The sequence below is a fragment of the Anomaloglossus baeobatrachus genome, chromosome 1, assembly GCF_048569485.1.
Source record: "Anomaloglossus baeobatrachus isolate aAnoBae1 chromosome 1, aAnoBae1.hap1, whole genome shotgun sequence".
NCBI lineage: Eukaryota > Metazoa > Chordata > Amphibia > Anura > Aromobatidae > Anomaloglossus > Anomaloglossus baeobatrachus.
In genome coordinates this window covers 741,448,212-741,463,028 of record NC_134353.1, presented here as the reverse complement: position 1 = coordinate 741,463,028, position 14,817 = coordinate 741,448,212, and the positions used below count along the sequence as shown (strand labels likewise).

The 14,817-nt window shown below is 42.8% G+C and overlaps 1 protein-coding gene across 12 annotated transcripts in view; it reads right to left on the bottom strand.

Moving 5' to 3' along the window:
* Positions 1 to 14,817, bottom strand: part of PITPNM2 (phosphatidylinositol transfer protein membrane associated 2) — a 487,362-nt gene that overhangs the window by 146,355 nt on the left and 326,190 nt on the right. For all 12 annotated transcript variants that reach the window (XM_075322875.1, XM_075322922.1, XM_075322937.1 and 9 more), the window contains 2 exons: positions 11,530 to 11,859; positions 404 to 499 (listed from right to left, as the gene is read on the bottom strand). In XM_075322875.1, the coding sequence (XP_075178990.1) occupies positions 404 to 499; positions 11,530 to 11,859 (426 nt within the window). The remainder of the gene's footprint in view (positions 1 to 403; positions 500 to 11,529; positions 11,860 to 14,817) is intronic.

Here is a 14,817-nt window from a genome sequence, read left to right as displayed (position 1 = left end):
AAGAAACATTACAGAGTTGCTTTTTTCATGTGTACTATTGATTTATGAAGTAAAAATTAAAATGCTGGTTATGCTTTAAATGCAGCACTGGTTTTGTAGTCCTTTCCTAGGGTTTTCTCAATTATTATATTCTTATGCTTTGCAGCTTACAAACTACTCCACTCCAATATGACCTGTAAACTCGCAGCACACAGCTATGTGGATTTCATTTGATCTTCACCCGGAAACCAGCATAATTGTAAATTTACACAAAATTTTAACTTACTTAACTAAATACTTTGCAAAATAAGTAACATTTTCCAATATAAATGGACTATAGAGCATCAAACACCTTTATATAACCTGCAATAATCCATAATCCATTAAATGACCCAGAATATAAATCAGATTCATGAACGCTTACCATGAGCATCAAAAAACTCATCATCGGAGCTCTCATCCGAGTCCCTGGCTATGCTCTGCATCCGCCATTCTGATATACTGTGCCTGGATGGGCTAGCTGTGCATGAAGGAATATGGTGTTAATATTACAATACTCAAGCATTGCTTTATTAATAATACCACTTTATTACAGAAATCCAATTGTTATCATGGGTTTGATTTGTTACTGTAAGTACACTATACATTTGTTACCGTATGTGTAAAGATACCGAGTTGCATGTAGAATACTCTTTGCCACCGTTTGATCTCAGGTGCCATGTCGTCTTTTACATACTAGTCTCTATGCATTGTTTGGTGTATTTGTCCGTAATATATGGGTTAAGCTCCATAAACCATATACAATATATATGTAAAATAGTAATTGGTCATGTTGTTGAGACACCACCAAAAGGAAAGCCTTCTTTATGCATATGCTGTATAATAGCTATCCATGGCTATAAGGATAATGCAGCGGTGCCAGAGCTATTCGAGCACAGAGCAATCCCATAATCTGGTTGAGGCTCTATTAATATAATTGCACCATCGGCATTCAGCAGTGACATGGTTATTGTGGGCTCTACTTGCTATCTACATGAGCCTCACGCTGCTTTGCACTTGCATTCTTACCATCTATTCTTTGGAAGAAAGGCAGCAGGGAGCAAGTGATGTGCTCTACTTCTCCACTCATGCATATCAATTCTGAATCATAATTCACCTTTCAAATGCTGCCTGTACAATATAAGTCACGAGCAGCAGAATTAGACTCTACAAGTAAGATTTTCAGTGCAAGGTGAATTAGATATTTACTGTGATATATTCTGCATAAATTTAAGTCCCATAATGGTACCAGTAATGGTCAGTTTCAAGAGGTTGTCCACTATCTTTATTCTGCTGACTTAATCTTGCCCGTGCATGCCATTCCCCTGCAAACGTGACCCGTTTTGTGTTACGGGAAACACTCAGCCCAGTTTGGATTTCCACTTCTTGAGCTAATTGCAGTAAACTTGCATGTGGATTATCTTCAGTTCTTCTCATTAGAAGACACTCCTGTTCAGGTATCAACTTTCATTGTCGGCCTTTACATCTCTGTGAGATGGTTGCAGTTACATCTTTATTCTGAATGATAATGTCATTGGAATGTAAGGGTAACTGGAGCAAGGACCTCTAAACTGGCCCTCAGACTGTCCCGTATCCCACAGGTAGGCTTGATGGTACCCAGGTCTGGACCGCCAGCATTACCCTAACTCCTGTCCAAACCCTGAACTAACACCCCTTCCCCCCACCTAAGGAGAGGGCCTGGAATGGAGAAGCAAACCCCACAAATACCACAGACAGGGGGAAAAAAACAAAACACAAGCACACTGCAATCAGACACAGGGAGAGACAATAAGTGCCTAGGAGGAAATAAAACACAGGGAGGAAATAAACTAACAACAGGAATATTTCCACACAACACTAGGAAGCACACAACAGATCACCAAGCTCTGGATCACTACAATGGGACCGGTATTCGCTGCAGCAATGCTGAACTATATTTGATGACGGGCAACCGGATCCAATACCTTATAAAGAGTGGAGACGGCTATGAGTGGTCAAAGCAGCCTAAATTCCCAGCAGCAGTTCACAAAGCCAGCAGGAATTAACTCCTACTGGACTGGAGAGCAATAAAGCTAATACAGCTGATGCCAGAGTCAGGCTAAACAACTAAGAGACCTCAGGTTGAAGGTCAGACTCTGTGGTGTGACTAGAGCCACCATGACAACCAGCGAATGCCAAGCTGAACACCACATGACAGATAAGTAAAGCTACTGCTCTTCTTGTTACTATCACCGTTCTTGTCTAAAACAATTTCTTTCTCAGGTTTTGTGACATTTCTCTTCCATGTGGTGCCATTGCGGACAGGATGAAATGGAGTTTACTTTGTTAGGTAATGCACTTTTCTAGTCAACTGTCTGCTGAACACATGCTTCATGAATTAGACTTCATTGAATTCTTGTTAATTACATTTTTGTAGTCTGAACTTTAGCTTTTTTTTCTAAGATTATTATTGGGGTATAATAATTTTTAGAACATGGTCTCGAATGAGTTTGTTAGGAAAATTACTTTTTAGACTTGCAAAATAGCAAATCTTGTTTGCAATCAATTGTCCCCATTTGTAGTAGTATTTTGTAATATAGTATACCATAGAAAATGTTGATTCTGAAAGAAAACTAGAGGTTTTCAGACAAATCTGTTGGGGTGTGAGAATTTATGCTGAGCATTATACATGCAGCTCATTCTTTTCATTTCTTTGCATTAACGTGATTTGTGAAAAAAAGACACACGCACAATTGGGTCATGGTCACAAAGTGCCTTTTGCCTTCCTCAGTGAAGTAACAAACCACTTGCCTTTGGCCAATCTTATTAGGACACAGTTCAACATTACAACATGGGACCTTCAAAAAAAAATAAAAAAAGAACTAAAAATGTGCTGATGCCGCCTCTGGAGTAATAGGCTAAGGAACCAATATTTACTTATGACACAGTTGTGAAACCACTTACAAAATGGCCTAAAATTTCAACTCTAAGAGGTATCCATATATGTTGCTACACAGTTTGACACACTATCTTCCAAGTTTGCAACAGACAATTTCTCTCTTTACTTTGAAAATAATCCCCATTTTTTGCATTTGACTTTAAAGTATAGTTAATGTACATTAATCATTTGTACTTAAAGGGAATATGTGACCAAATTTTTGCTACCTGATCTGAGAGCAACATAATTTAGAGGAAGAGACCCTGATTCCAGTGATGTGTCACTTACTGATTCGCTTAATGTGGTTTTTACATAAATCACTGTTTTATGAGCAGGAGATAATCATTAGAGGACTACTAGGTCTGTTGTCAGGTAATCCAATCATGCCGCGACCACCATTTGGCAGCTTTCCACTTATGCACATTGTACACAGAAAGCTGTAAATCAGTGGTGTGAGTGAGGTTACACAGAGCTCAACATTGAGAGAATTGGGAGATCTGCAGCAGATAAAACCATTTTAAATCAATACTGCAGCACCCAGTGTCACATACACTGAACTCTGACTTAGATACGACTGTAAAGGAAATTTTGATTCTTACTCATCCATTTACCTATCGTAATAGATTAAATGTGAGTTAAGCGTACACAACAATCAGTTTACACATCCTCACCAAAGTCATTGCTGCCACCACTTGATGGTTTGATATGGCAGCGAGACACCTGCCCTGGGTTCACAATAGTGTATACAGTGCCTACAAGTAGTATTCAACCCCCTGCAGATTTAGCAGGTTTGTTAAGATGCAAATAAGTTAGAGCCTGCAAACTTCAAACAAGAGCAGGATTTATTAACAGATGCATGAATCTTACAAACCAACAAGTTATGTTGCTCAGTTAAATTTTAATAAATTTTCAACATAAAAGTGTGGGTCAATTATTATTCAACCCCTAGGTTTAATATTTTGTGGAATAACCCTTGTTTGCAATTACAGCTAATAATCGTCTTTTATAAGACCTGATCAGGCCGGCACAGGTCTCTGGAGTTATCTTGGCCCACTCCTCCATGCAGATCTTCTCCAAGTTATCTAGGTTCTTTGGGTGTCTCATGTGGACTTTAATCTTGAGCTCCTTCCACAAGTTTTCAATTGGGTTAAGGTCAGGAGACTGACTAGGCCACTGCAACACCTTGATTTTTTCCCTCTTGAACCAGGCCTTGGTTTTCTTGGCTGTGTGCTTTGGGTCGTTGTCTTGTTGGAAGATGAAATGACGACCCATCTTAAGATCCTTGATGGAGGAGCGCAGGTTCTTGGCCAAAATCTCCAGGTAGGCCGTGCTATCCATCTTCCCATGGATGCGGACCAGATGGCCAGGCCCCTTGGCTGAGAAACAGCCCCACAGCATGATGCTGCCACCACCATGCTTGACTGTAGGGATGGTATTCTTGGGGTCGTATGCAGTGCCATCCAGTCTCCAAACGTCATGTGTGTGGTTGGCACCAAAGATCTCGATCTTGGTCTCATCAGACCAGAGAACCTTGAACCAGTCTGTCTCAGAGTCCTCCAAGTGATCATGAGCAAACTGTAGACGAGCCTTGACATGACGCTTTGAAAGTAAAGGTACCTTACGGGCTCGTCTGGAACGGAGGCCATTGCGGTGGAGTACGTTACTTATGGTATTGACTGAAACCAATGTCCCCACTGCCATGAGATCTTCCCGGAGCTCCTTCCTTGTTGTCCTTGGGTTATCCTTGAATCTTCGGACAAGCCTGGCCTCGGCACGGGTGGAAACTTTCAAAGGCTGTCCAGGCCGTGGAAGGCTAACAGTATTTCCATAAGCCTTCCACTTCCGGATGATGCTCCCAACAGTGGAGATAGGTAGGCCCAATTCCTTGTAAAGGGTTTTGTACCCCTTGCCAGCCTTGTGACCCTCCACGATCTTGTCTCTGATGGCCTTGGAATGCTCCTTTGTCTTTCCCATGTTGACCAAGTATGAGTCCTGTTCACAAGTTTGGGGAGGGTCTTAATTAGTCAGAAAAGGCTGGAAAAAGAGATAATTAATCCAAACATGTGAAGCTCATTGTTCTTTGCGCCTGAAATACTTCTTAATACTTTAGGGGAACCAAACAGAATTCTGGTGGTTTGAGGGGTTCAATAAAAAATGACCCTCTGAATAAACTTTTCACAATTTAAAAAAAAAATAAAAAAAGAAATAACATTCTTTTTTGCTGCAGTGCATTTCACACTTCCAGGCTGATCTACAGTCCAAATGTCACAATGCCAAGTTAATTCCGAATGTGTAAACCTGCTAAATCTGCAGGGGGTTGAATACTACTTGTAGGCACTGTATGCACTCCCAACTTTCCCAAGCACCTGATAGTTACTCCTCTTAAGGCCGCTTTACACGCTGCGATATCGGTACCGATATCGCTAGCGTGCGTACCCGCCAGTTGTGCGACACGGGCAAATCGCTGCCCGTGGCGCACAACATCCCTCAGTCCCGTCACACTACTTACCTGCCTACCGACGTCGTTGTGACCGGCGAACCGCCTCCTTTCTAAGGGGGCGGTTCGTTCGGCGTCACAGCGACGTCACTAAGCGGACGCCCAATAGAAGCGGAGGGGCAGAAATGAGCGGGACGTAATATTCCGCCCACCTCCTTCCTTCCTCATTGCGGGCGGCCGCAGGTTAGGTGAGGTTCCTCGTTCCTGCGGTGTCACACGTAGTGATGTGTGCTGCCGCAGGAGCGACGAACTACATCGTACACGCAGCAGCAGCGATAATCGAGAATAGGGGGCATGTCACCGATGAGCGATTTTGAACGTTTTTGCGAAGATTCAAAATCGCTCATAGGTGTCACACACAATGACATCGCTAAAGCGGCCGGATGTGCGTCACAAATTCCGTCCAGGCTATACTATCCCTCTAAAAGATTGTAGTCACATTTAGAGCAGTTGGGAACAAACTTATTAAAATTTTACATTTACCCCTTCATTACATCCACAGTACATGTCACAAATCGGAAGCTGGTTTATGGAGCAGGCTCACTTGCCCCATACTCGGCAAGTAATGGCTGAGTCTAACGCCAGTATCTGTCTCTAACACTGGTTAATGATTGTTAACCTGTTAAATGCTACTGTCAACTCTGCCATCAGTGTGACGACTCAGTGTCAATCTGCCACTTGTATGGGGTGTACTATTTTTAATTATGCCAGATGTACTATTTTTTTGTCCAGTAATCAAGGGATATGAGCCATTGTTTCATATGAGACTGTCCAGTGCCTCTTTTTGTATGCTAATCTGTGGAATTTCTGCAGATAAGGCCAGGGCCACACGGGGATTACTGCAATCCCCTTGCATGACACTCGGCTCATGCTGGCAGCACAGCGGGAGCCGAATGTCATGCGAGTGTCCCTGTGACTGAGGTCCGACCGTGCGAGCGGACCTCAGCTGCGAGGGGCGGGCCGGCACTGAGGAGGGGAGGGAGGGATTTATCTCCCTCTGTCCTCCGTAGCCGGCTATTACCATTCTCGCACTGCACTCCGGTGTACCACGAGTGCAATGTGATTATTCTCTCGCCCCATACACTTCAATGGGTGTGAGAGAAAGAGTCTCGCATTACAATCACAGCATGCTGCGATTATTTTCTCGGTCCGATTAGGGCTGAGAAAATAATCACTCATGGGTGCTGACACACAGGCTAATATTGGTCCGAGTGGAATGCGATTTTTTATCGCACTCCATTGGCACCGATTTTCATGCCGTGTGGCTTAGGCCTTACGGATTGCATCAGCCCCCTGCAGTGTACTAGTTTCCTGCAGTGTACTAGTTTTCATTTGGAGGAAAAGTAGTACACTGCAGTCCAATTGGTCTAGTGAACAATGATGGAACAGTCATGTTTATCTTCCCAAGTCCTGTGGTACACAATGCCCTGAAATGGGAGCTGAGGAATATAAAAAGGGGCCTCCTCCTGTCACAGATGTAATTCTACAGTACCAGTTCCTCCACCACCAGCGCCACTCCCTACCTCAATGGTGGTCCACCACCAAGGAAATCATCTCCGCTACAGGCACATGCCAGTATTCAACCAGCATTGAGGTTGATGAGTACCTGCAAAGTTTTGAGACCGTGATGTTGATGCAGCAGTTGCCCACAGCTGATTGTGCCAAATACCTGTAGACTAATCTGACTCACCGAGCCTAGGATGCTGTCCGGTTGCTTGGGTACTGGGACTGCCTGGACTATGTGACCATTAACCCCCTTCAGCCCCAGGAAAATTTCCGTTTTTCGCTCCCCTTCTTTCAAGGGCCGTAACTTTTTTATTTTTCCGTTAATCTAGCCATAAGAGGGCATGTTGTTTGCGGGATGAGTTGTATGAGTTAAATTTAATCATGAGTTTTACCATACAGTGTACTGAAAAACAGCAAAAAAAATTCCAAGTGCGGAAAATATGCAAAAAAAAAGTGTGATTGCATGATTGTTGTTAGGGGTATTTTATTCAGCGTGTTCACCATATGGTAAAACTGATGTGTCGGTGTGATGCATCAGTTCGGTACGAGTTCGTTCATACCAAACATCTATAAGTTTACTTTTATCTGAGGGGTTAAAGAAAATCCAGAAGTTTGACCAAAAAAGTGGCACACTTTTTGCGCCATTTTCCATGACCTGTAGCATTTTCATTTTTCGGGATATGGGGCTCAGTGATGTCTTATTTTTTGCAATTGAAGCTGATGTTTTTAATGGTACCATTTTTGCACACATGCTACATTTTGATCGCCTGTTATTGCATTTTGCACAAAATTTGCGACGACCAAAAAACTTAATTTTGGCATTTGGAATTTTTTTTACCACTACGCCGTTTACCGATCAGTTTAATTGATTTTATCTTTTGATAGATCAGACATTTCTTAATGCGGCAATACCCTTTAATTTTCAGGTTTTTTTTAAAAACATTTTTTACTTTTTTTTATTTTACTAGTCCCCCTAGGAGACTAAAAGGATCAGCAGTCTGATCGCTGATTCATTGCCCAGCTCTGATCAGCAGAAATTCTTCTCTCCTGTTACAGCAGCTGCTCTGCCAGCTGTAACAAAAACTACGTCATGGTAGCAACATGGCAACCATTGGCTCCCCATGATCACATCAAGGGGCTTCCGATGGTGGTGGGGAAAGGTGATTTCCCCGCAGCGGCCATTTAAATCAAGCTGTCACATGTTGACAGCACAATCTAAGGGGTTAACAGGCAGATCACGGATCCACCCGCGCCTGATAGCCACACATGTCTGCTGTTCAAATCAGTAGACATGTGCAGAGATCGCCGCCGGCTCACCACAGCAGCCAGTGGTGATCACCACTTCATGATTTAGGATGTACAGATACAACCTCAGTTGTGAAGGGGCTAGGAACAACCTGTTGGCCCTTTTACCATCATCACACACAGATTTTCCACCAAGATCTGGACTTTGTCTCGACAGAGGGTCTCCCATGTAAAATTTGGCAGGCAACTCCGACAGCAATGTAACCTCTGGCTCGATGATCGGGCTGTTGACTCCACTGCTGCCCTCCAGGACATGATCGTGCCCAAGCAACTTATAGAGAGGATGGAATGGAACAGAAATATAAGAGTGGGTAGCTGACCGGAAGCCCGATGAGTTTACAGCCAATCGACCCTGCTGGAGACCTGATATCCCTACTGATCCCATGAGACTCTCAACCAGGGATTCAAGCAGCCACCAGCCACTTAAGAAGGACTATCCTGCTACTCAGCAGAAGCCCCATCAGGACAAATGTTTACAAACAGGGCCTGTGACTTGTCCAACCCACGGTGCTGTTATACGTGGACACATAACGAAAGCTTGTCTCCAGGGCCTCATGCCTGGAGCAGGTTTGCAAATCCTGCATTTTAACGTCTGTAATCAGGATCTGAGGGAAGCTATCTCCGGGATATCCCAGCAACGGAGGAAGTGATATAACCTGTCCACACCCCACAGCGGCGCTGGCCACCCTAAACCAGCCAACCTCCATTGCCACATCCAGCCGGTCAAGGTCGGTGACATCCAGGTGACTTCCATCACCCTGGTGAGCCCAGATATTGTCTCCACAGAACACCATTTACCAGGCTGCCAAGTGACCATCTCCATGGCTTTGGGTAAGCGCTCGGACATCCCTATGGCATGTGTGCATTTGGACTGGAGAACCGACCGGGGAGAGGTCGAAGTGGGGCTCATGGACGGCCTTCCCACACTTGTAATTTTGGGAACGACCTAAGACAAGAACTATTCAGCCAGTTTGTCACAGTCATCACCTGCAACCAAGCCAAGCAGTACCCTGATGTGGATCCTACTGTCACCCCTTCTGAGGATAACCAACACTCCAAGCCTCCATCATCCTCCTCTGAGTCGGTGACAGTAAGAACACCTGACCACACTGTGGCCATTTAAGGGAGGGAGATAGATCATGATGAGTTTAGGGAAGCCCAACTCATGGACCCCACCCTAGAGCTTCTTTGTAGCATGGCATGCCATTACCAGGAAATATGGGAATACTAAGTAGACCTTGGTCTTGGATGGAGCAGGCGTTTGTGAAAGGATCTACAATGTCAATAGGATAAAAGCTTATGACTTATGAGGAAAGATTATGGCTTATGATGGCTGCGGCCCCCTGAACTAGGCCATGATCATCAAGGGGGTTACAAGCCTGCGAGCCGCAAGAAGCAGAAAAGAAAACACCGAGGTAACGGTGGACAGATGAGAAGAATCTTTTTTTGTATGTATGCTAAGAACGGCATAACAGAAGACAATACTACAGGATATGACATTACTACAAGAAGAGGACCAGCATGGATACATTATTATAAGATAGGTACAAGGATGGGCACATTAGTACAGGATGGGGACAAGGATGGGGCACATTACTACAGGATGGGCACAAGGATGGGCATATTACTACAGGATGGGGACAGGGATATGCATATTACTACAAGATGGGGACAAAGTGTGTGAACGGTAAAATATACATTTGTCTTTAATGAGTGTATCATCAGAAAATTAACTATTCTTTAAATCAGGTTTTTATGTTGCATATATTATTTTTTCCAATCTTCATAAAAAAAACAATTAGTAAACCTAAAGTTTTAACACTGGGCTTTTTTAAGACTCATATTTCCTGTTCTTTCAGGAAGTTTCCATATTATCGGAGGCAGGAATAGGGTGCATTCATGCGTTCGTATAAATCGGTGCGAGATTGGACTCCAATGCTTGAACTAACCATCGGGGCTCTCGACCTTGGTGTAACAGCTTCACATATTTCTATGAAGCTATAATACTTGGGTCGGGAGAGCCACAGGGCCAGTCCAATCCGTATACTGTGATCCAGACTTGGACTGATTTATACAAATGTCTGAATGAACCCATACAATGACAGATAATACCTCTGTACATAGCTGATAAAACAGGATCCACCAAGCACAATATGCCATGTCACAGCTGACCCTGCTCCCCTCTCTTCACAATGACATTTGCAGTTCCTAATTCTAGACTTTAATACAAAACATATGGTTGAATCCCAATCACTGTATTATTTCCTGAAACAATAGGAAGATTAATATTTTTTTTAAAGCCCCAGTAAGTTGCCAGTATGAAAATTGGAAGATTTTTTTTTTTAAAAATGTAAGACAGATTGGCATAGAAAAAAAAACATTGCTAACATTTTTTAAAAATACATTTAACACGAAAAAACTGATTCAAACAATAGGTCATTTCCTGACTGGATATCAAATAGATGATAGCCACATTAAGATCCAGGGTAATTAATTGGGCGTCCACTGTTTAAACTATTTTACCATTCATTTCATTATACAGTGGAACCTCGGTTTACGAGTAACTTGGTGTGTGAGTATTTCGCTATACGAGCAAAGCTTGCTGTAAATTTGTAACTCAGTTTACGAGCAAATACTCACCGCATACACGTCCAGTTCCTTACTTTCACCACGCTCTGACCCACTCTTGCAGTCCACACAAACACGCACACACACATATTATGCTCACCTTACCTTCCGTTCCCTCGCCGGCCTCCTGGTTCTTGTAGTTCACCGGTACAGGATATGTATCGGGTAACCATTGCGACGATGGAGGAACTTCCACTGTCAGCGCTTCTCAAAGGAAGCTGACGTCAAAGGCATGAGCCGCTTGCCTCTGATTAGTCAGCACAATGGCAGCAGAATCTCCGGCATCGGTCGGGATGGTTACCCGATTCACATCCTGTACCTGCGTACTTCAAGAACCAGTAGGCCAGCGTAGGAACGGAAAGTAAGGTGAGCATAATGTGTGTGTTTGTGCATGTATGGAATGGCACAATAGGGGACCAGGATGACATTGCACAAGTTGTGGAACGAATTGTTTGAGTTTGCATTATTTCCTATGGGAAATTTTGCTTTGCTAGACGAGTAACTTGGTTTACAAGCACACTCCCAGAACGGATTGTTCTCGTAAACCAAGGTTCCACTGTACATTTATCCATTCAGGACCAATTAAGGTGCCGATAAATTAGATACTTGTAAGCAACAAAAGTAATCTGTAATATTCTTGTAGAAATGGTAGGCATACCTCCTCTCTTTGATGATCTGGATGACCTAGAGGAAGTGGACCATTGCTTGGTTAGTCCTCTTCCAGAAAGTGACTCTGTCATGCCGCTAGGTTCATCAACTGTTTCTATAGATGTTATGACCTTGGCCTCTGGATCCTTCTCACCAGGAGATTCTTTGGCTCCATGCTGTTCTGCTTCATTTTCACTTAGACTAAATTGGGCCATTTTCTGGGCCAACATCAGTTGTGTTTCTTTCTCCAGTTGTCTAATATCCTCAATAGTTAAACCACACCATTCATCTTGCCAACACCAAGCTTGTCTATGTGCTCTGACCATAACTTTCCGTAGACCTGTTAATTGAAAACAGAGTAAAAATCAGTGCTATATTTTTACAATAGTCATCTTTTCCACTTCCTCTTTTCCAAGGGATTGAAGGCCAGTGATTGACTAGCTGCAGCACTGTGGTGGACCACCAAAGTGGAGCTGGAATAGGGGAGTGGGTTTCAATATGGATTATAACTATTCATGTTATTACATGATCTACTGTTTCGTAGAGGTCATAAATCTCAGAAAAAAACTATTCAATTACCATGGCTAATTCTAGCTAAATATTTGACACTATACAAACATATTTTATTCATTCTTTATTCTTCCTTTTAACATACCTACTATTAGAACAAACGATTGTTCTTTTCTATCTGCTCCTATTTTCACATGTTTTTATTTTCAATGTTGTTCTGGATATAACATGTCCCTTTTAGCCATTCTGTGGTTGAGTAAGGTTTCTTGAATGGGTTATTCCAATCTCAGATATTTCACGGCATGTCCATAGGTTAGGTCACACATTTCTGATAGGTGCTGGTCCAATAGTGGGTTCTCAAGTTGGTTAAAGGGAATCTGTCACCAGGTTTTTGTCACTTAATCTGAGAGCAGCATGATGTAGGGGCAGAGATCCTGATTCCAGCAATGCATCACTTACGGAGCTGCTTAGTGTAGGTTTAATAAAATCATTGTTTAATCAACAAGAGATTATCATTAGAGGACTACTTGACCTACTACCAGGTGGTCAAGCATGTACATAAGCTTTGCATAACACCGCCCCCACCACTGATTGGAAGCTTTGTGTGCAAAGGCAGAAAGCTGCTAATCAGTGCTGTGGGCGGGGTTATAGAGCTCCATATACAAATAACTGCTAGATCTGCAGCAGGGAAAACAGTCAATTTATCAATATAACATCACACAGCTCAATAAGTGACACATCACTGGAATCAGGGTCTCTGTCTCTGCATTATGCTTCTCTTAGATAGGGGAGCAAAAACCTGGTGACTTATTCCCTTTAAATGGCTTGGCTATACGCTGGAAAAACAAAATGTGCTTTTACATTGTTAGCGAAGTGATAGGGAGTTCTAAAATCTTATGCACATCCTGCTTTTTTTTCCTGGCAGATATGAAACAGCTTGATATTTGCAGCATGTCAATTCTTTCACCCATTCAAAGGAATGGGGAAATAAAAAACATACAAAATGCACCTATATTATACAGTGTTTTTCCCACCAAATACTCAAGGCGCGCACATATCCTAAACATACTGCTCGCTCTTCTTTCTTTCTTTTTTTTTTTTTTTAAGCTTTCGACTCTAAGGTCTGTTATGTGCCATGGTTGATGTTCTGTGCCCTTTTCCGCCCTATGGTTGATCGTCTGCATTCACAAACACCGAAACAGAAGTTATCACTAAAATACAAAATACGGAGTCATTTATGACTATAAGAACTAGTTTATGACTGCTGACATATAGCAACTTGCCTTGAATTGCACCTAATTTATTATGAATTCTTCAGCTCTAAAATTACAGTTTTTATCACACTAATGCTTAGAAAATATCCTTCTGTCAACATTTGGGACAGAGAGTTTATTTATCTTGCGGTGTCCTTTATTTGCATTATATTGATATCTGTCTGGGATAATAGCAGTAGAAATTGTGACGGATTTAGGAAAGTATCAGGAATTCCACACCACAGTCTTCTTTGCTACATGTTCAGACACCGCAGCTCCACCCTGTAAACTGTGACAAGCCTGAGAATGCCATTATTTCACCCAGAATGCAAGAACAAAACAACCTGAAAACCAAGGAATTCAAAGTTGACTGAAATAAAACCAGGTTATGCACAACTACTGCTAGACTACTGGAGATTACTGCAATTACGGCATTTCTGGTGGCAAGAATACCGCACCATACAACAGTATTCCTGCTGACAAAATGCTGAAAACCATTTCATAATCCCAACAGACCAGGTTATAAAGTAGGGATTAGTGATGGCTAGCTTGCTCGCCAAACTCCTTACTCAATCAAGCATCTGAGTTTGGAAATGCCTGAGTTTTCCATTGACTTCAGTTATACTGGGTACATGAGCCGCGTCGGAGCAACCCTATGCTTGATCGAGTAACAAGCAGTGATGAGTAGAGGTGAGCGAACTTGTGGACGTTCGGTTCAGCGAGTGCAGCCAAACCGTACCGCCACAGTTTCGGACTTGGTCCGAACCACAATGGAAGTCACTGATTGGCAGTGTGAGTCTCCACCCACATGCAGTAAGCCATAAGCACGGCATATCTGGGGGCGGGTAGGCAGGGATTTTTATAAATGTTATGAATTATCCCTGCTTCCTCCACCGACCCTCTGTGACAGCGTCTGTGACTGGTTGCAGTCAGACTGTGCTCTTACCCACTGTGCCTTTGTATGTGATTGGTTGATCTCACACTAGCTGTCTGGGTCCCCGAAGTGGAGGGGAAAAAAAAATAATTGGAAAAAATGGTGTAGGGTCCCCCATATTGAGATACCCAGTGCAAATAAAATAAACAGCTGAATGCTGCAGCCCCCAGCTGTGTGCTTTATCTTGGCTGTGTAACAAAATACAATGGACCCCATGCAGCTTTTTTAAATTATTTAAATAAGTAATTAAAAAAACAAACAAACAACAGAATAAGGTTCCTCCCAATTTTCATGCCCATCCAAGATAAAGCAGACAGCTGGGGGCTGGTATTCTCAGGGTAGGCCCATGGTTATTGGGGCCTCTCCAACCTAAAAATAAAGAGTCCACAGCCACCTCAGAATTTGTGCATCCATTAGGAGGAATGGGAACAGCATGACGAAGATGCCTAGACACATTGCTAAATCTCAGGTCGCTGCTGGGAACAATGTTGAATAACGCCACTTTTACAGACTAACAATAAAACATACAAAACCGAGAATAAAATGGATTTTATAGGAAAAATGTTAGGAATCATTCTTTCCTTTATAATGACTTGAATAT